The sequence below is a fragment of the Sus scrofa genome, chromosome 7, assembly GCF_054392235.1.
Source record: "Sus scrofa isolate SSC_HxYL_T2T_F1_AM1 chromosome 7, Sscrofa_HxYL_maternal_Yorkshire_Landrace_v2.0, whole genome shotgun sequence".
NCBI lineage: Eukaryota > Metazoa > Chordata > Mammalia > Artiodactyla > Suidae > Sus > Sus scrofa.
In genome coordinates, this window is record NC_139389.1 from 50989181 (window position 1) to 51016746 (window position 27566).

Sequence of the window (27566 nt, forward strand, 5' to 3'; positions counted from 1 at the left end):
CTCTAGCTCTGATTCGACCCCTAGCCTGGGAACCTCCATATACTGCCGGTTCAGCCTTGAAAAAAAAAAAAAAAGAATGGATACATGTATAAGTATAGTAGAATCACTTTGTTGTACAACAGAAATTAACACAACACTGTAAATCAACTACACGTCAATAAAATTTTGAGATTCAAAAAGATAAGAAACAAAAATCTCCTGGGTGTGAAGATAGGGGTTGGATCACCATGTACTGATTCATGCCCTAGCCAACGTCAGTACTGGCAAAGTGGGATCGCCTTTTGAAATCATCAACAGCAGCGGCACAACCTCACGCGCTTACTCACCTCGTTCTAATTACCCCAGTGCTTGAAAAACCATTCTCCTCTTCTCCAGGCTAAGCAATATCAGTGTCTTTAACCCAACATTTCCTACAGTGATGTCGCTAAGATGAGTATTCCAGGAGCTATTAACAGGCCTCAAAAATGTGTTCTGTGCCTCAATTCATCTGAACTCACCATACCTCCCTTGTAAGAGCATCCCAATGAACACACATATTTAAGGCCAGGAAAAGTTTTAGTGAAAACAAATCTTTCATCTTTAACTCACGGTTTCCCAAACATTTCAATATGATACCGTAATTTTACCTGGCACCTTTATTAATTTTCTATAGAATCATTTGGAAAATGGTGCGTTAACTGCTTCTTATACACTATAGGTTCATGTTCCCTCATTATCTTCTTTTTCCTTTAAAAGCATGATGACCCAAACCGAAAAGCCCATCAGTACAGAGAAGGATTAAATTAGTGTTTTACATATGATCCTGACAGTTCACATTAAGCAATCAGTCAAAAACAACAAATAAACAACAACAACAACAAATCTGCCCTAGCCTACAGCAAGTAAGGAATTTAGAGTCATACAGAATTTCACCTTAGTAAGTTCAACCCACCAGTTCTTCCCACCCTCCTCTGATTTTTACTCACTTGTGCCCCATCTAGGAAATGCCCTAACTCTTCCAAAATACAACTTTTATATCTGCAAGCTTAATTAAGACCTATCTTTCCAAACATAAACAGGAAATAACTTAAAACTGCCCTAGTCTGACCAGTGAATAATAATAGAATTCAACATTGGCTTAAATAGTCAACACCCATCATTCTTGGAATCCAACAGAATATCATTAATATTACTTGGGTCCTGATAATTCCTCTTTAAAATGTATTTACATTAGAAGAAGAGGTATACATGATACCCTAAAGAAACATTTTTTTTTTTTTAAATAATCAAGCTACATGGTAAAGCTCCATCTACAGAAAAGGTAAAACGCTGTTCAGCTTTTCCTCAGTTCCTCCTTCCGTGTTCATTTCACCATGGCCAATATGGTCTCATTTCTCTTTATATAATTTTCAGATTCTTCTCACTGACTGGCCTCATATGTTTATTAAATGGCAGAAGTAGAAAAGAAGTCTTTCAAGGGAAAAGTCTTAAGTCTGTATATTCAGATAACCATCCACCTTACACTATGCTTCAGTAATGTATTTTATTAATGTAGCACCAAATCCAATAAATCAATGTAATATTAATAGATTCTAATAAAAGAGATTTTACTCTCTTGAACAAAAATAAATAAATAAATAAATACCCCAGCGCAGGAGATGCAACAGAGTCTCATGGGATCATCTGAGATAAAGAGGAGGAATGAAAGGACAAACAAGTGACTCATCTTAATGGATTTGCTCCAGACAAGAGAAACCTGTAATTTCTCTTAGGCGTGTTTAACAGACACACTGCGCCGTGAATCACAGGCTTACACAAGGCTCGAAAACCCGGGGCAGGTTGACAGCTCTCACATTGGCTTCTCCTAACAGGCAGCTGGTTTCCTTCCCTTTCAGCTGCAGAGAAGACAGATCACAGGCACTGACGGGACCGCGGGAGGTGCCAGGGCGGGCACAGTGATGGTGGGGCAAGGAGGTGGGGAGCGCAGCGAGGACCCTCCTGTTGGGCTGCTAGACTTCCTGGATGCCGTGAGTACATATGCCCCCCCCATACCTTTTCCTACTGAAGCCAGGATTGTCTTTGCACATCTTCTCAATGTGGGAAGCTGTGTGCTTTAGGAGGGTGTTTTCTGGAATGCTCTATTCCGCAGCAATCGTCCCTAACATTATTTAAAGATTGACTAGCCCAAGGCTGGTGTTATTTCCTCCGTCTCTTGTACATTCATTTTCCTTTAAAAGTCACAAGTCAGGCTCTAATTTGCTCACTGGCTAATTTGTTGGGCAATTAGGCTCTGTCCTCTGATAGTCCCCCTTGCTTGATAAATTGGATGAGCAAACGAGCTTTCAATTCCCTTCCTTTAGGCTGAGTGTAAAGCTGGATGTTTTGATGAAGCATGCGTTAGTAGGTCCTTTTCTTAGTGCGGCTGATAGAGCTTTTCTATCAACTTAAAAGGAAACATTTCCTTCAGTTACTGCTGAAACCTTTCTGCAAAGGCATTGCCTCTCATTCTGAGTGGCCAACACTAAGCCCTTTGATGGCCTATATTCCCTATACTTGAGGTCAATTGTGGGAGCTCTGCCCTGTGCATCTTAAGGTGCTGTTTGTTTAGTGTCAGCCCTCCCGTGAGCGTTCCGGGGTGAGCCATTGCCCATCATACCCAGTTGCTTTAACATCATAGAAGTATCAAGATCGCTGCTGAGATGCTGGAAGCTTCCCAACGCTGAGATGATGTGATTCTTCCAACTTAACAGAGTTTGAATCCAGACTGCAATTCCCAGAGCAAATACCAAGCTGCAAAGAGGCTGGCTGGCCGCCATCTAAAAGAGCCGAGATGAGATGATTTTGATCCGAGCAGAGCTGTTGCATCTTTCTTCTTCCCCAAGGCTCTTTATGAAATAGCTCATCCATGGCAAGGGGGAGCCTGTAAAAGAGGCTGAATATATTCTATTATCGAGGCCAAGAAACACACACGCAACTTGTTTCGCCTTGGCTGTATAATCAGAGCCCTAATCACCCGAGTGGAGTAGCTGGAACATATAGTTAGGAAAGTAGGCTGAGGGGAGCAACGCAGGCAGGCAGACACACACACACACACACACACACACACACACACAAATGTGGGTCAGCTCACCCTTAAGTTCCTCACCCTTCAGTTATGCTTTCTGAATTAGTCCTGCCCATCAACGGGATTGGCCAAGGAGCATGAGGTGAGGTGCCATCTAAAAAGTTAGCAAACCAGTGAGAAGAGCTTCTCCCTCTCACCTTGGGTGAAGTTCAATGGAGAGGAACACATTGAGAATGGGTCCATTTAGTTTACAGACATGCCCATCCAGGTCACCTGCTTTGCATGAAGAGCTTTGTGAGATCCCACCCTCCCTGCATTCCTTCCTGCCTGACTGCAGTTATAGTGCCCAGGCTGCACCTTCTGTTATTGTCTCTGAGAGTCCTGATGCCAGCCCTCCCTCAGCCTGTTCAGACAGGCCGGGAGCACCTCCATCTGCGTGACTCATTGGCTGCAGCTCCCTTGAGCATCTAGCATCAGAAGTACATTCCAGGTCCCAGGAAGGTGAATTGTGTTTTTGAATTCCAACTCATTCAGAAACTCAGCTCCTGGTACAAGGAAGCTGGGACACATAGATGGTGTTGAAGAAGAACCAGCATCTTCTGGGTCTGTCTAGGGAGACAGCGTTTTGTGGTTGCTGGCTTTGTGGAGAGGGTGTGGAAAACGCTTGCACTGACCGTGCTAATCTGGCTGCGTGGTTTCCTGCCCATCCTGGGAGGGACATTACAATCCTTTTTCACATCAGGCTCCACATAGTATAACAAGGAGGAGTCCCTTAGGCTGAGGCACATTTCTGTTTAAATGACTCGGTTCTGGAATTATCTAGTGTTGCAAATAAGTTCATCTGCTCCTCTAAGATAGGAAGGTTGCCTGGTGATTTTAAAACAAAAATTTCAGAAGCTGGTATCATTCATAGCTTATTTATTTTTCCAACAAATGTTTACTAAGTGTGTACTGTACACGTGATATACTCTGCTGAGTGCTGGGGACAGAGAAATGTCCTTCCGTGTTCATCTCCTGACTAATGATAACCTGATTTTCCCACTGGGTGCAGCCTACTTTCTCTGGGGCTCTGGGGCTAAAAGCAGTAAGACTCGCGCTCCGTGGAACCCTTGTCATTAGGGCTCCCAGCACAGGTCGTGGTGTGGGAGGTGCTCCTTGCTCATCCAGGAAGCTAAATCCCAAGATGCATTCCCTCTGGGACTTCTGGGTGTAGCTTCATTTTCCTTTAAGCTTCTGAGGCCAGCAAATACCATTTTCTCTCTCTTTGAAGTAATCAACCTTGTTAGAGCAGGGAGCCTGGCTTCCATTCAGCCACCTAGACTGCTGTTTATTATTAAGCGAAAAGCAGAAGTCCTTGCTTTGGGCTTTTTCAGTGAGCCACCCTCTCTGGCCTTGAGGTATCTGTGTATTTATAGATCTTGAAGATGACTTTTGACCTAGCTGTCTGTCTTTTCAAGTACCAATTGAATTGCCAACATTACTATATTAATTAGAAAGAAGTCATTGACTCTATCAACAGTTTCTCAGTAAGAGCTACTTCCTTAAAAACAAACAAATAAAAAGCCTTCTGGACAAACTGAGAATCAGAATTTATAGTCAGCTAGCACTAAGTGTGACTTTTAGTGCCATAATTCATCACTTCTAAGATAGACTTTTTTTTTCACTTTGAATATTTCTGAAATTGGATTGTGTAGTACAATGAGTGCCCTGTCGTGGTTTAACTGGCAAGTTTTTTTTTAGTGGACATAAAAGTAATGATGTTGCTTATAATGGCAGATTCAGTGAAATAAGATAATTTAATTTTGCATAGCTGTGTCAACTGGGTACTTGAGGTTTTCATTGTCACATGTCTCTCTAGTCAGACATATACATAAATATAAATCCATATGCATTTCGGGTGATGCCATTTCTCACTGACAACACCGTTATGTTTTCCCCGTTTAGAATGCATCATTAAGCCCAACCAATGGATCTAAATTAATGAATCGTTGAGGACAAGACGTGAGTATTAAAAGCGCAAAGAGAGAATCTTACTCTGAACTATAGTGTTAGATCTTGGAGAGGCAGTGTAGTTTGCAGTTATGCAAAAAGCAAAGTTCACTCTAATTATTGCCTTTATCAATGGTTAGTCTAAGAAAGGGTGCTAGCCCCATTCTGCTTGATCTAAGATCTCTGAGTTTTTTTTTTTTTTTTTTTTTCTTTTTGCCTTTTCTAGGTCCACTCCCACGGTGTATGGAGATTCCCAGGCTAGGGGTCTAATTGGAGCTGTAGCCGCTGGCCTACGCCAGAGCCACAGCAACTCGGGATCCAAGCTGCATCTGCAACTACACCACAGCTCACGGCAATGCCGGATCCTTAACCCACTGAGCAAGGCCAGGGATCGAACCCACAAGCTCATGGTTCCTAGTCGGATTTGTTAACCATTGCGCCACGACGGGAACTCCTGTTTTGTTTTTTGTTTTTTTTTCTGTTTTTTTAAGGCCTCACCTGTGGCATATGGAGGTTCCCAGGCTAGGGGTCGAATGGGAGCTACAGCTGCCAGCCTACACCACAGCCACAGCAACCCAGATCTGAACTGCATCTGCAACCTGCACCACAGCTCATGGCAATGCTGGATCCTTGACCCACTGATCAAGGCCAGGGATTGAACCTGCATCCTCATGCATGCTAGTCATGATGGGAGCTCCCCAGAATAAGTGAGTTTTGTCTGCTTCTTGGCCGAAGTTTGCTTTGTGATCCTAAATGGATCCCAGATGGATTCGAGCATAAGGAAATTTCCGTTTGCAGCAGGCTCAGTTTCTGCCTGGCCTCACCCGCTAGGTACAATACCTAGGTAATCTCTCCCCTCACTATTGGTTTGGTTAGTCTGTGTTCACCACTGGATGTCCTTTACCACTGGACAGCATCTTTCATATCTGTACCCCCAGCATCTGGTACAGTTCCCAGTAATTAGGAGGCACTTGATAAATTTTGACTGGTTGAAAAAATGATCATTCTATATTTCATAACATGGATGAGAAAAATAGGGCCAAAAAGTCATCAATAGATTATAGGGACAAGATTATAGCTTAGCTCCTGCTGACTCTAAAATCCATATTTTAATTTTGCTGCATCTGTACTTCCAGGAAAACCCTTTAGAATTAAGGAATTTTCGGAGTTTCCGTCGTGGCGAAGTGGTTAACGAATCTGACTAGGAGCCATGAGGTTGCGGGTTCGGTCCCTGCCCTTGCTCAGTGGGTTAACAATCCGGCATTGCCGTGAGCTGTGGTGTAGGTTGCAGACGCGGCTCGGATCCCGCGTTGCTGTGGCTCTGGTGTAGGCTGGTGGCTACGGCTCCGATTAGACCCCTAGCCTGGGAATCTCCATATACCGCAGGAGCGGCCCAAGAAATAGCAAAAAGACAAAAAAAAAAAAAAAAAAAAAAAAAAAAAAAAAAAAAAGAATTAAGGAATTTTCTTACCAATAAAGGATCTTAATTACTACTATCCTATAAGAAAAGATGGATGATCATGGTGCTGTTTGATGATATATTGGATTTCAGCTGTTGTAAAGATACTTTATTGGAGATTAGGCTTTGAAAGGTGGAACTACCAAGAAAAAAGCAAAACAAACAAACAAACAAAACAACCAAAAAACAGAGCCATGGCAGATGAAGAGTTATCTTCCAATGCCTCTAATTTCATGGTACATAGTCTATCCACTTATGAAAGGGAGTCTCCGTGTTTGATCCAGTAGCAGACAGCAGTGTATTTTCATTTTACTTTCAGTTGCTTGACACCATAAGCTTGGAGGACCACTTAGGACGGTGGTTCTCAAATGGGGATGATTTCTCTCCCAGGGGCACGTTTGGCAATGTCTGAAGACATTTTTGGCTGTTATAGCTCGGGAGGAGGTGGCTCACAGCATCTAGTGGGTAGAGGCCAAAGATACTCTAAACATCCTACAGCTCACAGGACAGCCCCCAACAACAAAGAATTTTCCAGCTTTGCCATCACTGAGAGGCTCTCCAGCTGGACCATCTGGGTTGAGCTCCTGGCTCCACTTCTTTTTATTGGAGTGACTTTCGACTTATAGTTGCCCAATGCTTTGTACTAGTTTCTCCATTGATATATTTTCCAAAATTGAAGCATAGTTGATTTATAATGTTGTGTTAATTTCTGCTGTATGGCAAAGTGGTTCAGTTATATATATATATATACACACACACATGTAAATGTATATATATATAAATTTTTCAGTTTTATATATATATATATACACATGCACACTCTTTTTTTTGGATTATTTTTATTTGACTTTATAAAATTACTAATGTATTTTTCTTTTTTTTTTTGCTAATTAAATTTTATTTATTTATTTATTTTTTTAAATATTTTTTTTTATTTTCCCACTGTACAGCAAGGGGGTCAGGTTATCCTTTCATGTATACATTACAATTACATTTTTTCCCCCAGCACACTCTTTTTAAAATACTTTTTCATTATCATTTATCATAGGACATTGAATATAGTTTTCTGTGCTATGCTGCAGGACCTTTTTGTTCACCCTCTCCCTGTAAAATAGCTCACATCTGCCAATTCCAACCTCCCCCTCCATCTCTCCCCCAGCACCCTCCCCCTTGGCAACCACAAGTCTGTTCTCTATGTCCATGGATTTGTTTCTGTTTCATAGATGCATTCCTTTGTGCCATATTTTAGATTCCATATATGAGTCATACCATATGGTATTTGTCTTTCTCTGTCGGACATACTTCACTTAGTATGATAATCTCTAGGTCTGTGCACATTGCTGTGAGTGGCATTATTTCTTTCCCCTTCATGGCTGAGTGGTATTCTGTTGTATGTATGCACCACATCTGCTTTATCCAATCATCTGTCAATGGACATGTAGGTTGTTTCCTTGTCTTGGCTATTGTGAAGAGCGCTGCTGTGAACATAGGGGTGCATGTATCTTTCCCAATTATAATGTTGTCTGGCTATAGGTCACAATATTTTATATTATACGATTAAATGAGTTAGTGCAAAGAAAGTGCGTAGCATAGTGATTGGCAAATACAATTCTTGACAAATGTAACTACTAAGAAACTTGTGGATTTAACAAAATGAAATGATGCTTTAGTGAACATCCATCTTTCCTGGTGCTTCCATCATTCCCGTCTATTTTTTGCAGAATGGTCAACAGTGGATGGAAAATCTTTCCCTTCTTTTTACGTTTTAGCTGGCTTGAAGTAGATATTGGTCCCCGTTCCTAAGGCAGGTTGTTTGGCATGAATCTCTCAGAGTACCTAGTGGGGTCACAAGCGGTTGGTTAGTTGGCTAAGTGTTGTACTAGTTATGCAGTATTTTCCGATTTAGCTTGTTCCACCTTTGTTCTCTACGGCAGGTGAAGATTCAAATCTGTGAAAATGAAGTCCCAGGCAATCACGATTTGCTGTTTAATGTTATTTCTGAAGACAGAATGTTTTCCTCGTAGATCTCATCATCACATAGAAGTAAGTCTGATCCCTTCTTACTTGATCCCATGAGAAATCGGTTCGTTCTCTGAGATGACTAGATTTATGATACATGTCATTTAAAAGAAATTTTCAAATGACTACAATTTTACCCTTCCTATGGCAGTGTTCTAAAGAAAGGAACAAAGAAAAGTTGAGAGGTGGCTTGTCTTGGGACAAGGTCATGTTATTTTAATAGGGAGCAACAACCCAGTAGGAAGACCACTTTGCAAGCCATGGAGTATGTAGACAGGCGGCTTTTGAGAGGAGGAGGTGCTAGCCTGGTAGTTGGGCAATTTCGGTTCAGACCTTAATTTTGCTTGTTAATTGCACAAGTTGCTTCACTTCTCTGAGTCTTCATTTCCTTGCTCATAACATGAAGGGTGTTTTTTTTTTTTTTTTCTTCTTTTAGATAATGTTTACAGTCCTTTATAGCTACAAAAAGAGTTTGTGATTCTATTATTGCAACCTAGCTCTCATTTCTAGCTTCTACTCATTTCCTCCTCTCTGCGGATATACAGTATGGGGTGGACCATTTGTTCCATTTTATAGTTACAGTTAATACGGGCAGAGAACAGCTGGGTGTTATAAGCTGCCAAGACCAGCTCAGCAGGTGAGGGCTGAAGAACCGGTGCTGTGAAACTTAAGGAAAAAGTTAACATAAATCAAGACACAGAGACATTTATCTTAATTAAAGGTGGGAACCAGAGGACTCAAGGTCTCAGGGACCAAGAGCCCCACCTCAAGATACCCCACTGCTTTTATTGTGCTCTTTAGGAATAGGTCAAGTGAGGAGGGGTGGCAGGTGCAGGATATAGTTCTTTTTATTATTTAAAAAGATCTTTTATTATTCTAAAAGTCACATAGCTGATAGATGGTTAAGCTTTTATTCTGAGCTTTAGGCATTTAACAGTCATCAGCATTGAGGAAGCCTGGGTCAGCTGTCTATGTATAGCATCTGGAGAACCATCATTGTGCTTCCTATCTGCGGCAACTCCGCCTGCCTAGGTTTGCATCTTGGCTCTCCCTGCTAAGGCATATCCTGCTAACGACCCCTCATAAGTCCCTTGGGGCCATGAGGCTCATCTTCCTCTTATTCTTTAGAGGACATATCATGCTGTGCAAACGGCATGCCTATCTGCACAGGTCCATCATGCCTAGACCAATGCATTATGTCCTCATTCAGCTGAGCACATGAATAACTTATGCCTTTAGGTCTTTGTTCTTAAGCTTAAGTCATTTACCAGCACTGCGACTGTTTTCCAAGCAGGAAGAGGGGGTACAGTAAAGCAGGACAAGCTGGAGTCTTTAGCAGAGAAAATAGAAACAGAGAGGTTAAGAAAATATTGTAGAAACATGTCTTGCGACAACAATTCTCATCACCGTGGTCTCCCTGGATATTTAAACTTTCCAAAAAATGTACCCAATCCACTGACCTTCAGAGCCCAAGTGACCACTGTCAAGTTTCTAGCCTTCACGGGGTGGAAGGAGCATGGTCTCCATCAGTGCTCACATCTCTGTTTCCTTCAGCAAGTTCCCGCACTATGAGCTGCAGTTTTCTTCTAGTCCTGAACTCATGTCCTCTTCATATCCACATGGAGCCTCTAAGTTGAGATGAGAGAGGAGAGTCCCACAGTAAAGAAGACATTTGGGATTTATGTTTTACAGGAGGGAGATAAACTTCAAGGTCCTGAAGGAAAGCTCAAGACGGGAAGGCTGCAAGGTATGTGGCTGAAAGTCAGTCTTCTTCCATTCGAAGACTGAGCAGAATAAAGGAAGGGCATGGATATTGCAAGCCTGTCAGCAGACCACCTGTAATAAGTTCTCAATGTTTAGCAGCACAGGTAGATTTTCCTACAATTATACAATTATCCATGGCATCGTCAATGAAGCAAGTTGGCAAATATTCAGGGGTTCTAGAATAGGAAACAAGAATCCATTTTATTTTATTTTTTTATTATTATTATTATTATTATTTTGCTTTTTAGGGATGCACCCACGAGCACATGGAGCTTCCCAGGATAGGGGCCACAGCGCACAGCAACGTGGGATCTGAGCCTCATCTGCAACCTACACCACAGCTCACAGCAATGCCAGACCTTTAATTCACTGAGTGAGGCCAGGGATCGAATCCGCAACTTCATAGTTCCTAGTCGGATTTGTTTCTGCTGTGCCACAATGGGAACTCCAGGAGTCCATTTCAAAACTCGAAAAGGAAATCTGTTTGAACTAATTAGCTAACAAGAGGCAAAAGAGGGAAGAGGACAGGATTCATTTACTCCTTCATTCACAGAGATCAGGTTGCTTAAATGTATGTAACACTCTGAGGCTGAGAAGTCTATTAAAGTGACACCATGTTAGCAAAACTGGTCACTCTTGAGAAGTGAGAGAGAGAGAGAGAGACTGTGGAGGCATCATTACTTGTTAAGGTATCAAAATCATGTGATTCTCACCCACGCTAGTGATAACGGGGCTCTGCACAGTCATGGCCATTTTTGGTGGCAAATACATCTCTCTAAGCTGTGGAATGAAAAAAGGAAAGAGGACCGGAAGATAGCTAATGTTCCCTGAGCATTTATGATCATGTGCTGTACAAGATGCTGACTCATTTGACGTTTGTAACAAGACATTTGTGACAAGTTTGGCATTACCTCCAAACTCTAGGGATGAAGAAATTGAGAAGTGCTTGCTTAAATAGCTTGTAAAAATTGATACACTTTGGTAGATATCAAAGAAAGATGCAAACACTTGCTTCCTTTCTCCATAAGTGGAGTCATCCACGGAGCTGTCTAAGCCATAAATATGAGTGCATTCCTTGACTCACAGCCCGCTGGTCACCTCATTGTATTTATTTCAACACCTTCATAGCTCTCAGCATCACCTACGTCTTCCAGTAGGTGCCACTGCCACTATCCTAAGACAATTCTTCCTGGGAATATTTCAACAGCTTCATCTAGTCAATTCACTCTACCCATGGTCAAAATTAAGACACCACGGAGTTCCTGTTATGGCGCAATGGAAAGAAATCCGACTAGTTACCATGAGCTTGTGAGTTTGATCCCTGGCCTTGCTCAGTGGGTTAAGGATCCGGCGTTGCCATGAGCTGTGGTGTAGGTTGCAGACACAGCTCGGATTTGATGTTGCTATGGTTGTGGTGTAGGTCTGTAGCTACAGCTCTAATTCGACCCCTAGCCTGGGAACCTCCATACACAGCGGGTACAGCCCTGAAAAGCAAAAAAAAAAAAAAAAAAAAAAAAAAATTAAGACACCACCAGTGTTTATAAATAAAGTTTTATTGGAACACAGCCATGCCAAATTATTAACATATGGTCTTTGCTTTCATGCTACATGGCAGAGTGGAGTAGTTGTGACAGAAACCGTATTGGCCCACAAAGCTGAAAATATTTACTCTCTGCCTAGCGTCATATTTAGCAAATAAAAATACAGGATGTCTGATTCAATGTAAATTTCAGATAAATCATGAATAATATTTCATATGTATACTAAAAAACATTCCATTGATTTTATTGAACACCTTTAGTCAGTCATCTTTACTTGTGGATTCTGTATCTGCAACTTCTACTCACTGAAATTTTCTTGCAAGCCCCAAATACTCACAAGACTTTCTTTTTTTGTCCACACCTGTGGCATATGGAAGTTCCCAGGCTAGGGGTCCCATCAGAGCTACACCTGCCAGCCTACACCACAGCCACGGCAACAAGGGATCCCAGCCACATCTGTAACCTACACCATGGCTCATGACAACGCTGGATCCTTAACCCACTGAGCGAGGCTGGGGATCAAACCCACATCCTCATGGTTATTAGCCAGATTTGTTACTGCTGAGCCACGACGGGAACGCAGCTTCACAGTCAGCCTGGCAGGGTTTCAGTTGTTGCTGAGGACCTGGTTCAATGTCACTTCCTCTGGGAAGCCAGCCTCAAACCCCCAGAATGAGTTAGATGCTCATGTCAGAGTGTGGACATGCTAATTAGGCTTCTCTCTCTCTTCTCCTTTTCAGAGAAATGCCATGGACCTTGCACCCCTTCTTCCAATTGCAGCCAGCCCTGTGCTCAGCACTTCCGTGGAGAAATTAGATTTACCTGTAATGGAAATGAGTGGCAGAAGTTAACTGAAACCTGTACAAGCCTTTCTGTGGAAACACTCTTTCAGGTGATACATTTGCATATTTGCATCTTAATGGCAGTTCTATCAGAGTCAATCCTGAAAGACAGGGTAGAGGCATTTTTAATGTTTTCTGTTCAGCATGACAATAAGTCTCAGATCTGAACTTAAGAAATTCTGCAAAGTGGGTTAAGTTTGTCTCTTATCCTTCCTTCCTCAAGCTACTCTCCCCTCTCCCTATTCTCTCCATTTCTCCCTCTTAGAATCTTTTCTCAAAAAAAAATTTGAAACTCATTTACACAATGACAAATACTTACAGGTTAAAGTTTTAACTCTGAAGATGGATTTGTATGCCTCTTATGCTATCAATTAAGCAATGAAATGTGCCTAGAATCAAGTTCACTTTACTATCTTTTTCTAATACTTTGAATCACTTGGCCAAAGGAAAGGAGCAAAGGGTGTCCCAGAGTGAATAGAAATCCAATGAATACAACAGATCTCAATTAAAATTAAAATATCATGAGTTCCCATTGTGGTGCAGTGGAAATGAACCCGACTGGTATCCATGAGGAAGCAGGTTTGATCCCTGGCCTTGCTCAGTGGGTCGGGGACCTGGCATTGCTGTGGCTGTGGTGTAGGCTGGCAGCTGCAGCTCTGATTCAGCCCCTAGCCTGGGAACTTCCATATGCCTCGGGTCTGGTCCAAAACAAACAAACAAAAAATCCTGGAATTTCCTGGTGGCTCAGTGGGTTAAGGATCAGGCATTGTCACTGCTGTGGCTGTTGTTACTGCTCTGAGGTGAGTTTGATCCCTGGCCAGGGAAGTTCCACAAGCCATGAGCAAGGCCAAAAATTAAATTAATTAAATTACAATATTTTTAAAAATTAAAACAGATTAAAATCTTACATCCTTGCACTTATCAACTGTTTCTTTCTATCTCCCCTCCAATCCTGTAGAAGCACAGTGAGCTCTGCATCTCCTAAATTTTTTTTTCTTTTTGGGGCCGCACCCGAGGAATATGGAAGTTCCCAGGCTAGGGGTTGAATCAGAGCTACATCTGCCAGCCTATGCCACAGCCACAGAAATGCAGAATCCGAGCCTCGTCTGAATCCTACACAACAGCTCACGGCCACGCCAGATGCTTAACCCACTGAGTGAGGCCAGGGATCCAACCCGCATCCTCATGGATACTAGTTGGATTCGTTTCTGCTGAGCCACAACGGGAACTCCCTGAATCTCCTAACATCGTAATGGTGGTTTTATCAAGGGAGCATCCCTGCAGGCTCTGTCACAGCCTAAATAATCATGGAGATGTCCTTGCAACTATGCTGTCATTCGAAAGTGAGTCAAGTGAAGTACATTATTGCTGTGGCTTAGCCCAAGTCACATTCTGGGAAATTCTAGGTAAAAGAATGAGGAAAGAAGCAAGTCACGTCTATTTAGCAACCTCTTAGACTTTTTGAAATCATGGTGTCTTTCCGTTCTGTGTTTGAACTGCCATCCTTCCTCAGCCACTCCCCTCTGAAGTTCCATGTGGCTCCTCTTTGTTAAAACATGACAATACCTGGACAAACCTTGTTTCTCGGATTTCTCCATATCCTGGAGAAACCTGTCTTGTTCTCATCCTTGGGTTAAATATCCCTGTCCTGATGTTGGAAATTACAATAACTCTGGCTTGGGTCGTCAGTGTTGGAAAGTGAGACACGTGGACAAGGAGAAATCTCGACAAGACTCCTTACTTCTGCAGAAAGGCGCGGGTACTCCAAAAAGCGTGCGCGCCAAGCAAAGGACCCTCCCCTATTTATCCCTGACGCAGGTGATGTACCTGTCCCCTTCCCATGGGTCAGGTCAGGGCACACATTCTTCCCGGTTGGCTAATTTGAAACAAATTGTTACTGGGAAAAGAGGTATGGGGGAAGGGAGTCACAGGGTTGATTCAGCAGGAGCCGGAGCCAGAGCAAAATGTAGTCACCAAGGTTTCCTTTGATAGAAAAGACATTATGTTACTGTCCACACTGATTCCAGTAGATCGGTCCGTATCCTGATCTCTGTGGGAATTTGGGTGGCATCTCCTGCCTGTTTGTGACTCTGCTTATCTCCTCACTGCTTCTTAACATCTAAACCACTTTTCAGGACCACTCGCATCTCTGTTTGTGGATCATTTGCACTTTTAACATCTTTAGTCCAACACCTTAGTTACTGAATTATATTTGAATAAAACAATCTTTTTTTTTTTTCTTTTTTTGGGGGAAAAAAACAGGACTCAAATAGCGCAACACGGCTTTCTGTGGCAGCCCCATCTATACCTGTACACATCCTTGACTTTGGAGCTCCGGATCCCATCAAGAGTGTAGCTCAAGGCATCCAAAAGAAATGCCCATTTGATTACACCTGCATAATTGATGCCGTGAAGTCCGCTGAAGCCACGTCTGGAAATATCGCATTTATAGTGGAGTTACTGAAAAATATTTCTGCGGACTTGTCTGATAATGTTACCCAAGAGAAAATGAAGGTATTCCTGGCTAATTTCATTTCAAAAACGGACAATATTTTTTTTCCAAAATCTTGCATTTCAATAGTTCCGAATGTACTTTTCAGGCAAAAAAACTACAATAACCACAGCAATCATAACAGTTCGTTTCAGTTTTGCATGTTCATTTATTCTAGTTTATGGAAGTTTTTAAGAAATTGATAGCTGCACGCTAGACTGTGTTTACTCCAGCGTTTCCAAAATTTTACTCTTTATAGAACCTAACTGTCCTGAGAAATGTTAGCAGAGATTCCATTTTTTTTTTTTTTTTTTTGGTCTTTTTTTAGGCCACACCCAAGGCATATGTAAGGCTAGGGGTGGAATTGGAGCTGTAGCTGCCAGCCAACACCACAGCCACAGCAACACCAGATCAGAGCCTGTCTGTACACCACAGCTCACAGCAAGGCCAGGTCTTTTAACCCACTGAGCAAGAGGCCAGGGATCGAGCCCACATCCTCATGTATACTAGTTGGGTTCGTTACCTCTGAGCCACAATGGGAACTCCCAGGGGTTCCATTTTTATTTTTATTTATCTATTTCTCTTGCTTTTAGGGCCACCACCCGTGGCATGCGGAAGTTCCCAAGCTAGGGGTTGAATCAGAGCTACAGCTTCTGGCCTACACCACAACCACAGCAATGCAGGATCCAAGCTGCATCTGCACCCTGCACTCATGGCAATGCAAAATCCTTAACCCTCTGAACAAGGCCAGGGATCTAACCTGAATCCTCATGGATACCAGTGGGGCTCGTTACTGCTGAGCCGCAAGGGAAACTTCCGGGGTTCCATTTTTAAAAGGGGAGCTGGAGTTACCGTTGCAGCGGAAATGAATCCAACTAGGAACCATGAGGTTGCGAGTTGGATCCCTGGCCTTGCTCAGTGAGTTAAGGATCCGGCATTGCCGTGAGCTTTGGTGTAGGTCACAGACATAGTTTGGATCCTGTGTTGCTGTGGTTCTGGTGTAGGCCGGTGGCTACAGCTCCTATTAGACCCCTAGCCTGAGAACCTCCATGTGCTGCAGGTTCGGCCCTAAAAAGAACTAAATACATAAATAAATAAAATAAAATAAAATAAAAGGGGAATCTGGAGCACAGCAGATTTAGGAATTCTGGGTTAAACAAAGCCAAGCAGGTCTCCTTATGGCAGGACTTTCTAGAGCTTTTAATGTGTTTAATGAACTTTGGGACTCTTCCTTCGAGTGGGGGATAGACGTGGGGGTGAGGTATGCAGTACCTCTCATATGTAGACTGCCGTGGAATCTACTCCCAATCTCCTCCTTAAATGGTCACTAATATCTCATGGAAACTTGGGTTATACAAAATGCAGTTAGGAATGCTGCCCTGGGCCTATAATGAAGCAGGTAACTCTTATCTGTGAATCATTTTCTTTTGTTTTAAATTATTTTATTTCATAATTGTATTTTATTTTACTTCATTCTTTTATTTTCTTTAATTTTTTTTATATACAATTAAAGCCACTTTATTTATTTATTTATTTTGTCTTTTTAGAGCCACACTTGTGGCATGTGGAGGTTCCGGGCTAGGGGTCAAATCAGAGCTGCAGCTGCTGGCCTACACCACAGCCACAGCAAAGAGCAGCTTGTGGCACTGCCTGATCTTTAACCCACTGAGTGAGGCCATGGATTGAACTCACATCCTCACAGATACTGTGTCAGGTGCTGAGCCACAAGGTGTGGTCCTGGTCCTATTTTATTTCTTTATTTTATTTTATTTATTTTATTTCATTATTTTATTTTGTCATTTTATTTTTTATTTTTAGCACTCTTTTACTGTTCTCCCCTCTCAGCACAGCCCAGGAGCATGCGATTCTAATAAGGAGTGAAGTTGAAGGGAATAATATCAATAATGATTGATACTGGAATAAGGTCAAATCATTTCACTGTTAGAAATTTCGGATTTTAGAAATCGACTTTGTCCCATCACGTGTAAATCCCCAGCATAATATCTGCTTTTCTCCATCGCAGAGCTACAGCAAAGTGGCCAATCACATCCTCCACCCAGCAGTCATTCCAAACTGGGCTTTCATCCCGGACAAAAACGCCAGCTCAGATCTGCTGCAGTCAGTGAATTTGTTCGCCAGGCGGCTCCGCCTCCCCCATGAAGCCGCGCACATTGTGGACGAACTCTTTATCCAGACCAAAGGGTTCCCCATCGGCCACAACACTTCAGAGAGACGTTTCAACTTCTCCATGAACGTGAACAACACCACAGGGAATCTCCTAGGAATGATAGAGATTCCCAGGCAAGAGCTGTGGCAGCTGCCACCAAATGCCTCCCAAGCCATCAGCATAGCTTTCCCCACCCTGGGGGCCATTCTGAAGGAAGCCCACCGGGGAAACGCAAGTCTTCCCAGGCCTGTAAACGGGCTGGTCCTCTCGGTGATTTTACCCGAAAGACTGAAGCAAGTCTTACTCACCTTCGAGAAGATCAACAAATCCCGGAGAGCCCGGGCCCAGTGTGTGGGCTGGCACTCCAGGAAAAGGAGGTGGGACGAGAACGTCTGCGCAACTGCGTCGGACGTCGCCCACAGGGTGAAATGCCGATGCAACTACACCAACGCGGTGATGTCCTTTTCCATTCTCATGTCCCCCGTATCCGTGGACGACAAGGTCCTGGGCTACATCACCTGCGTTGGGCTCAGCATCTCCATCTTTAGCTTGATGCTTTGTCTGATCATCGAAGCCACCGTGTGGTCCCGGGTAGTGGTGACGGAGATATCCTACATGCGACACGTGTGCATTGTGAACATAGCCGTGTCGCTCCTGACCGCCAACGTGTGGTTCATCCTAGGCTCGAACTTGAACAAAAGGGCCCAGGACTACAACTGGTGTGTTGCGGTGACATTTTTTAGCCACTTTTTCTACCTCTCTCTGTTCTTCTGGATGCTCTTCAAAGCACTGCTCATCATCTATGGAATCCTGGTCGTTTTCCGGAGGATGATGAAGCCTTGCATGATGGCCATTGGCTTTGCCATTGGCTACGGATGCCCACTGGTCATTGCTGTCACCACCGTTGCTATCACAGAGCCAGGGAAAGGCTACATGAGACGTGGTGCCTGTTGGCTTAACTGGGACAATACCAAAGCCCTTTTAGCATTTGCCATCCCAGTCTTGGTCATCGTGGCTGTGAATCTGGTTGTGGTTCTGGTGGTTGCTGTCAACACTCAGAGGCCCTCGATTGGCAGTTCCAAGTCTCAGGACGTGGCCATAATTATGAGGATCAGCAAAAATGTGGCCATCCTCACCCCACTGCTGGGACTAACCTGGGGTTTTGGAATAGCTACCCTCATAAAAGGCACTTCATTGATTTTCCATATAATCTTTGCCCTGCTCAATGCTTTCCAGGTAAGTTCCAGGAGGCTTGTGTTATTTGTTTCATTTTTATCTATCTTTTTGCTTTTTAGGGCCACACCCAATGCATATGGAAGTTCCCAGGCTAGGGGTCCAGTCAGAGCTACAGCTGCCAGCCTATGCCACAGCCACAGCAATGCCAGGTCTGAGCCACGTCTGTGACCTACACCACAGCTCATGGCAATGCTAGATCCTTAACCCAATGAGCAGGGCCAGGGATAAACCTGAGTCTTTATGGATACTAGCTGGGTTTTTAACTCACTGGGTAAGGCCAGGGATCGAACCTACATCCTCATGGATACCAGTTGGGCTCTTAACGCACTGAGTAAGGCTAGGGATCAAACCTCCATCCTCATGGATACCAGTTGGGTTCTTAACCTGCTGAGCCACAATGGGAACTCTGAGACTTGCTTTGTTAATTAATATTATTAACTAATATTTTACTTATAAAATATTAATTTCTAATTTGTTATTCTGGCTATATAACAAAACATGGCTACAACATGGAGTTCCCGTCATGGCTCAGTGGAAATGAATCTGACTAGCATCCAGGACGATGCAGGTTTGATCCCTGGCCTCCCTCAGTGGGTTAAGGATCCGGCGTTGTCATGAGCTGAGGTGTAGGTCTCAGATGTGGCTCGGATCTGGTGTTGCTGTGGCTGTGGCGTAGGCCGGCAGCTATAGCTCTGATTCAACCCCAAGCCTGGGAACCTCCAGGAGAGCCCTAAAAAGCCAAAAAATAAGAAAAAAAACCAACAACAAAAAAACATGGCTACAAGTGAAAAATGTAGAACGCCAAAACTCCTTCCATATCTTAGAGGTGCCTGTCTTTGGCATCTCTTGCCCTGTTAATTATCCTGTTGGATTTGGATGATCAAGCTAGCTGGGTGCGAATCTCCTTTTTCCTTTCTTTTTTTCTTTTTGTTTTACAGAGCCACACTCGTGGCATATGGAGGTTCCCAGGCTAAGGGTCTAATTGGAGCTGTGACTGCTGGCCTACACCAGAGCCACAGCAACACAGGATCCGAGCTTCATCTGCGACCTATACTGTTGCGGAAACTGCAAAAACCGTGGCAGTGGAAGGAGACAAACAGCACTCGGAGATGTGGAAAAGCAAGGTTTATTCAGCACCGGTGCGGGCTCAGAGGAGTCACCTCCAGAGTCTGAGCACCAGGTCTTTGTTCTCAGTAACGTTTATACACTACAAGGTCTTGATTTTCCCATGCAAGCATCCCGGACCTCCCCCATCCCCAAGCAGACAGTGTTCCTCCCTAAGAAACTGAGCAAGCAAGGTTACAGAAGCAGAACTGATAAGCAATGCTGGGTACCTGATTAGCAGGGCTGCTGGCTTGGACAGAGAGCACACAGTTGTTACATTATTACAAGAAGGGTGGCATAGTGATGAGCACAGCTGGAAAGGCTTGCAGCTGCCTTCTTAGCCAAGGGGGGGTTGTTCTTTAGTTAAACTCCATTTCATTACCACAGCTCACGGCAACACCGGATCCTTAACCTACTGAGCAAGGCCAGAGATCGAACCCGCAACCTCATGGTTTCTAGTCGGTTTCAACTGCACCACAACGGGAACTCCTCCTTTTTTCTCTCCCCACTGTTTCACCTGTATGTCTCTTAAAGTTTCGACATTGGAAGAAGTGGACCTTCACTTACAGAGGACAAGTCTTTGGTCAGGGGTATGTGAGGCTACACGTACATGTTCTGCCTCAAAACAATCACAGTTTTTATCCTTCCTCAGCTAGATCGGGGACTCGTGAAATAACAGTCGTTGTTCACAGTATGAAGAGATGGCCCCTTGCCGCTCACTGTGGCTATTAACCAGGCAGCCGTTCTCATACCTCTTTCCTGCTGTTCTCTGTGAAATAAGTGTCAGTTATTATTCACAGAACTGGATCTTGACACATGTTACTTGATCCCAGGCATGTTACTGTCTCTGGTCCTCGAACTTCTCCTCTGTAAGATCAAGATGGTTCTATAAGGATCTATTGTCTTTCTTGCTTGGTGTGATGAGATGAACCTTCTAAAAGGCATTTCACTTCATCTTGGCTATTAAACTCGCACTTTCAGGAAGCTGTCTTTCGTCAGGCTGCTTTCCATTCTTTTTTTTTTTTTTTTTTTTTTTTTTTTTTTTTTTTTTTTTTTTGTCTTTTTAGCTATTTCTTGGGCCGCTCCCACGGCATATGGAGGTTCCCAGGCTAGGGGTCGAATCGGAGCTGTAGCCACCGGCCTACGCCAGAGCCACAGCAACGCGGGATCCGAGCCGCGTCTGCAACCTACACCACAGCTCACGGCAACGCCGGATCGTTAACCCACTGAGCAAGGGCAGGGACCGAACCCGCAACCTCATGGTTCCTAGTCGGATTCGTTAACCACTGCGCCACGATGGGAACTCCCTGCTTTCCATTCTGACGAGTAATAGAAAATTTGGCAAGGTCACATTTTTAATATGGTTTTAATCAGAAATTGGCAAACTATAGGCTGCTGCCTGGTTTTGTAAACAGCGTTATTGAAATACAGCCTTACTCCCTGCTTGGCATTTTGCCTATGGCTGCGTTGGGGCTGCAGTGGCCAAGGTGAGGTGATTGCCACAGAGGCTGCACAGACTGCAAAACCTAAAGTAGTTATTATCTGCTTCTTTGCCGAAAAAGCTTTTCCAAAAATAGATTTAACCACTGCTTGAGATAAAATAAATATAACTGCTAAAACTCCTAAAGCAGCAAAAGTATTCCTATTCACGCGTCACTCGTCCTCTGTTTAAAAGCTTGATACAAAATCATAAAGTTGACTTGAAAGAAATGCCAACTCCATTCAACTGTTGTTGAATTTTGTCACAGGGGTTCTTCATCTTGTTCTTTGGAACCGTTATGGATCAGAAGGTAATTTGAATTTGTTTCACTCACTGTAAATGATTTCCATGTGGCTGAGGGGAGCTTGAGGTTGATCAGAAAGTAGAGTTTGGTAGAGTTGAGATTGTGAGGTTGGTTTAAAGCATCAGCTGTGAGTGGGGAAGGGAAAAATGACTCTCTCTCATTTCCTGCCCTTTTTCAAATCATTTGGAGGCTGGGTGTGAGCGTGGCTGGTGAAAAGAATGGAAGCTGTGACCAGAATTTTAACCTTCACCCGAAATCTAGTTATAAATAGACCTCAACTTTGATCCAAGACTCATTGTTTTCTAAGCGCTGTGCTATACCATCTGATGCTGCTTCTGCTGGGGTTGCTGGCTTCAGCATTTCAGGGCACAGGTCTGGGTCTGGGATGCTGTCATGCTTTCACTGTCATTGCTTCTTTAGATAAGAGATGCTTTGAGGATGAGGATGTCTTCACTGAAGGGGCGGTCAAGGGTAGCCGAGGTAAGCCTCTTCCTTTCACTCTCAATTCTCGAGGGTCAGTGCCCTCAGAAGAGTCATGCAGAAACAAATATGATAGCTTACTCTTGGGGGGTTGTTAGCAAACAGAATCATTAGGGTATAATCTCATTCATTCATGTCTTCATTCAGCAACTTTGGAGTATCCTTGCCAGAGTGTAAGGTCAATGGAATAGACCCCTCAAGAGAATTTTCCATGTTGGTTTATTTCAACTTGATATTTGGACCACTGAGATGAGACAGCTCAAACCCAGAACCAGAGATTCATAAAATACTAGAGAAATGAGTTAGGAATGAGATTATGGTCCAACCCAGTCATTTCATGGGTAAGGAAATCAAGGACAGAGAACTTGTGAGACTTGCCCAAAGCCACCTAGCTAATCATGAGTATTGGCATTCTCTTTGCTTTGGACCTTTTCAATGAACCACACTGCCATGACTTGCAGTATCTGTGTATTTAGAGATCTTGAAGATGACATTTTAAAAAACTATTTATTTTTTAATTGTTTTTTTTTTTATTTTCCCACTGTACAGCAAGGGGGTCAGGTTTATTTTTTAATTGTATTGTAGAGTTGATTTACAATCATGTGTTAGTTTCAGGTGTACGTACTGCAAAGTGAATCAGTTATACCTACACATATATCCACTCCTTTTCAGATTCTTTTTCTGTATAGGTTATTACAGGATATAGTTTTTGTTTGTTTGGTTGGTTTTTGTCTTTTGAGGACCACGCTTGCAGCATATGGAAGTTCCCAAGCTAGGGGTTGAGTCAGAGCTGCAGCTGCTGGCCCACACCACAGCCACAACGTTGTGGGATCTGAGTCATGTCTTCGACCTACACTGCAGCTCATGGCAACGCCAGATCTTTAACTCACTGATGGAGGCCAGGGATCGAACCCCTGTCCTCATGGATCAGCTTTATTACCACTAAGCCATGATGGGAACTCCTTGAAGATGACTTTTGACCAAGCTATCTGTCTTTTCGAGCACCAACTGAAATTGTCATCATTACTATATTAATTAGAAAGAAGTAATTTACTCAACCACAGTTTCTCGATAAGAACTACTGCCTTTATTTTATTTTATGGCTCTGCCTGTGGCATGCAGACGTTCTCAGACCAAGGATCGAACCTGTGCCACAGCAGCGACCCAAGCCACATCAATGACAACGCCTGATTCTTAACTGCTAGGCCGCCAGGGAACTCCTTTCTCTCCATTCCCCCCTTTTAAAAAAAGAGCTACTTCCTTTAAAACAAACAAATAAAAAATCTTTCTGACACACTGAGACTCAGAATTTATGGTCAGCTAGTACTGAGTGTAACTTTTCGTGCCATAGTTCATCAAGTCTAAGATAGGCATTTTTTTCACATTTGAATATTTCTGAAATCGGAATGTATAGTACAATCAGAGGCATGTCATGATTTAATTGGCAAGTTAGTTTTTTCTTTTTCTTCCTTAGTAGACATAAAAATAATGGTGTTGCTTACTTAGACTCAGTGAAATATGATCATTTAATTCTGTGTAGTTGTCAGTTTATGCTTTCATTTTTACATGTTTATCTCTATTCAGGCATCTGCGCAACTATAAATCTATATGCACTTTGGCCAATGCCATTCCCCACCGACATCACTGTTATTTTTTTTTCCCATTTAGAATGCATCGTTAAGCCCAACCAATGGGTCTAAATTAATGAATCGTTGAGGATAAGATGTGAGTATTAAACACTCAAGGAGAAGCTTCACTTGCAACTTGTGACAGATTGTGACAAACTCCTCATTGCTCCATTCCTATTGCCAACTTTTTGATGCTGGAGTGAGGTGGGAAGGAATGGGGGGGTGAGGGGGAATCTTTCAGAGAACAGAAACTTCTTTATTGCCCAGCACATAAATGAAAATCACCCATCTTTAAAACCTATGTCATCTCCGTTTACACAACCAAGTCTTAAGAATCCTTTTTTTTTTTTTCTCCTGTCCTCAGTGAGAGGATGCTGTCATTACACCTGCTCTGGTACAAGATACATCACGCTGTTTACAGCGCTCACACACCTTAATTCCATTGTGCCAGTGAGTGTTGACACTTACAATAGCCCCGTTGTTAAGAAGGAAGGCTTCATGACTGGAATCACCAAGCAACAAGTCTAATGAGATTGGGGCTCAGGATCATCCTAAGGGGGTGTGGGTGGGGTTGCGGCAACTTAGCTGCCTACTCAGAGCCAGCCTCTGAGACCTACTTCTGCACAGGTGAAATCAGAGGAAAACAAATATTAGGCAGCCGGGAAGGGGACACTACAGTCACAAAATGGCAACCAGAAGTCTGAGAGGTAATAGGGAATGTGGGCAGGGATATTCAACTCTGGTGTGGTTTTGTGGTGGAGAGGTTTTGTGGCCCTTCTGCGTGGGTGCAGATGAGTCTCAGATTTTTTTTTTTTTTTAAACATCTAGCAGCAGGTACATCCTCTTTTACATTCCTTTCCTTTCTGAGTCAAGGCCCATACATTGAACAATGGAACAAAGCAAAGGGTTGAAACAAACTCAAGGAATCAGAGACACTCAGAGCTGGAAGACTCTTTAAGGGACCTCCTTAAAAGGTTACAGAACATACCAACCTGATGTCATGCTGCTCTGGGGACGTTGGCTCATGGTCCCAGGAAGAGGAAGGGAGGGAGGGGGGTTCTACTACCATATATGTTGACTGGCATGGGCGGATACTATGAAAACAGAGGAAAACACTAGCGTATTTTCCTTAATTAATCACCTTCACGTTTGGATTTTTATATTAGAACTTTAAAGAGGAGGATAGAGTAGAACTTTAGAGTTAACCCCGCCCCTTCACCCCCTCCCCCCTCCCCTTCGCGCCCCCCCCCCCCCATTGCCGCCGCCGCCGCCGCCGCCATGTCTTAGGCCACAAAGATCCTCCACGGGGGAACATCACCATAGCATGTCTTGATGAGTCGCTAATCCAGAGGTAGTTCAGAAGACCTTGTAAAGCTGATCTTTTCATTAAAGTCCAATTTTTTTTTTTTTTTTGGTCATTTTAGGGCTGCACCCGCGGCATATGGAAGTTCCCAGGCTAGGCATCCAATCTCAGGTGCAGCTGCCAGCCTACATCCCAGCCACAGCCATGCGGGATCTGAATCATGTCTGCGACCTCCACCACAGCTCACACACGCTCAATCCTTAACCCACTGAGCGAGCCCAGGTTCCTTACCACTGAGCCACAATGGGGAACTCCTAAGGTCCTAATTTGATCTGCTTGGGGAAGCTGCTTAGACTGTCCCGGGTTGGGTAAACCCCAGGGAATACTACCTTTAGTTGTTCTAGAGAAATGAGGCACAGCCAAGTCTCCTCTCCAGCTAGCTGGGCATTCCCCGTTGGCTGTAGTAAAATCTAGAGAAAACCTGTAGACCCCAAGATCAGGGACTATACCACTTACAAGAGCTGGGGAGGTGCACAAAGTTTGCCCAATGTTAGGAGGAAGCAGAGGGAGGCGGTGGACAAGCACTAATAACTCTCCAGGCAGAAATTGGTCAGCAGGCAATTCTTCAACTTTCACCTTCTACTTTGTGAAGCTGGGTGGTGGGGGGAGTGGGCTGAGGGTTGCATTCTTTCCATGTATCCTCCACGGGTGGGCCTATGCCAATTACATTTCTCATAATTAAGGTCCTCGGCTTTTTATGTCTGGACACAGGAAGATTCAGAAGGACTCAGAAACAGCAGCCAACACTGTGGGTCATGGTGGGGGCGTGATAAGCATCAGAGAGCAGGGACAGGAACTTCACCATAAGTGACCCTCTCAAGTCCAGGATGGAGACCTGGCAGCACCGGGAAGGTCTTTCAGCAGAAAGCAGGGCTATGACCAGGGTGTTGAGAGCAGAGTTACACCTGAAGGATGCAGGCGTTTGGGAATCACAAGGTCAGGTCACCGCCCAGGCTGGGGCTAAACCACAACACAAAGGTCTATTTCAGACTTTAAACCAGAACACAAAATCTTAGGCTGACGGGGTCTCGGGAGGCAGGCTGAAGTCCAAGAGCCAGAAAGGAGGCAAGGAGGTCAGAATTGGACTTGCCTAGAATTGGGGCCCCCTGTGGTTGGAAACGCCACATGTCCCAGGAACTTCAGGTTGGATTGTTCTTAGAAGCAAGGTTGGGACAGGTGTGCCCGGAGGTCCCGGGACCATGGAAAGACAACAAAGTTTTCTCCACATGCAGATCCTACCTGCGGGATCCCATCGTGGGAAGCAGGAGAGGGAGGGGACAGGCATTCTTGAGACCACTGCTGCATAGCGCCCTCTGCTGTTCATGCCAAGAGTGTACCTTTCATAGCACCCAGCAAGAGCCTGATTTACTCAGTGTGATTTCAGCGTCGCCAAGCGCGCTCCTCTGTTCTTGGGAAGCCTCTAGCACATATTTGTTTTCGCCTAAAATTCGCTTAAAAGAATTCTTCATTCTTCATTCCACAGTGAGAACTGATAAAACAAATACCCTGAGAGAAGCAACTTGGTTTCCCTAGTAAAGTTGCAAATCCAGAACAGCAGAGTCATTCTAGTTACCAGGCTTACCTAGGGCAGGAGGGAGAGAGAGCACATTGTAGGGAGTTCAGGCTGCAGGGAGCCACATGCAGAAGGCAAAGGACACAGAAAAGTAAAGCTGGGAGAATAGCCTTCCTACGGTGTGACCTTGAAGAATTGCTCAATGCTTCTGTGCCTCCATTTCCTCATCTGTAAAATGGGGCTAAGAACAGTACATACCTCTCAGGGCAGGTTTCAGGATTCAGTAAGCCAACACATTCAAAACTCATGGAATAGGGCCAGGTTCAAAAGAAGTTATCAAGCCATGCCAGCTCTTATTCTTATTGTTAACCAGTGCTTCAACCTTTTTGCCTAGGCTGCCCCCCTCCTCATGGATGCCCTATGCCCTGGACTGAGAGTTGAGTGCCTGGAGAAGAAGGCTGGAATGTGGAGGAACAGTCATGCTTCTCTGGAAGCCTCCCTCTTGCCTGGAGTGACACCTAAGCTCTCAGTGTGAAAGGTTTGCAGAGAAAAAATGGAGGAGAACATTTGGTGCCTGGGCTTTAAGGAGGTGGGCCCTTCGATCTACCCACGAAGTTTCTTGGTCAACGCTGGTGAGATTAAGACTCAACCTGCAAGTCAATGGACCTCCTCCCCAAGCCTGGGGCTCCTGTGGGGCTTGATCTGCCTTTACCCCCAAGTCCAGTGGTTCCATGGGCTCAGCCTGCCATGCCTCTGTGTGGATCCTGGGCATTTTGGGGGACAGGGGCTTGATCCAGGTTCAGGGGTTGGTTGGGAATAGGAATGGGAGGTGGGGTGGCCGAGGATATATTGAATCTACTTTGGAGTCAGTTAAGTCATGGTAAGTTTCCTAAAGATAGGGAACTGGAGAAAAAAAAATAAGGGGACTTTTTAAAATGTTCATTATTTTACTCTATTTTAGAACTTGAGCCAAATAATTTAGCTCCTAGGACCTTACTTTTCTTACTTGTGAAATAGAAAAAATATTCTTGTAGGTATTATTATTTGTGTATGCAAGTGTATGTGTATATGTGTCTGCTTAAATCACTACATCTGTAAAATGATTCCAGTTGTTATTTTAGAAATAAAAATGAATACATTTTA

At 43.8% G+C, this 27566-nt stretch overlaps 1 protein-coding gene across 3 annotated transcripts; it reads left to right on the forward strand.

Moving 5' to 3' along the window:
- Positions 1-1786: 1786 nt before the first annotated feature.
- Positions 1787-27566, forward strand: ADGRF4 (adhesion G protein-coupled receptor F4). Of its 3 annotated transcripts, XM_003354824.5 has the most exons (11): positions 1821-2006; positions 4988-5044; positions 8426-8534; positions 10203-10257; positions 12556-12707; positions 14920-15171; positions 17172-18551; positions 21404-21445; positions 21860-21919; positions 23588-23644; positions 26818-27566. In XM_003354824.5, the coding sequence occupies exons 3-10, from the start codon at positions 8448-8450 to the stop codon at positions 23633-23635; spliced, it is 2076 nt and encodes a 691-aa protein (XP_003354872.2). In that variant the 5' UTR covers positions 1821-2006; positions 4988-5044; positions 8426-8447; the 3' UTR covers positions 23636-23644; positions 26818-27566. The 3 variants fall into 3 exon arrangements, with proteins under 3 accessions (XP_013851621.2, XP_084823084.1, XP_003354872.2); XM_013996167.3 differs by lacking the exon at positions 4988-5044 and having other exon boundaries at positions 1787-2006; XM_084966958.1 differs by lacking the exon at positions 4988-5044 and having other exon boundaries at positions 1794-2006; positions 10065-10257.

Excerpts from the sequence above, each read along its gene's own strand:
- ADGRF4 (XM_013996167.3), top strand. The coding sequence starts at position 8,448 with ATGAAGTCCCAGGCAATCACGATTTGCTGTTTAATGTTATTTCTGAAG. Across the intron at positions 8,535-10,202 it reads GATCTCATCATCACATAGAA|GAGGGAGATAAACTTCAAGG; the intron begins GTAAGTCTGATC and ends TATGTTTTACAG. Across the intron at positions 10,258-12,555 it reads CAAGACGGGAAGGCTGCAAG|AGAAATGCCATGGACCTTGC; the intron begins GTATGTGGCTGA and ends TCTCCTTTTCAG.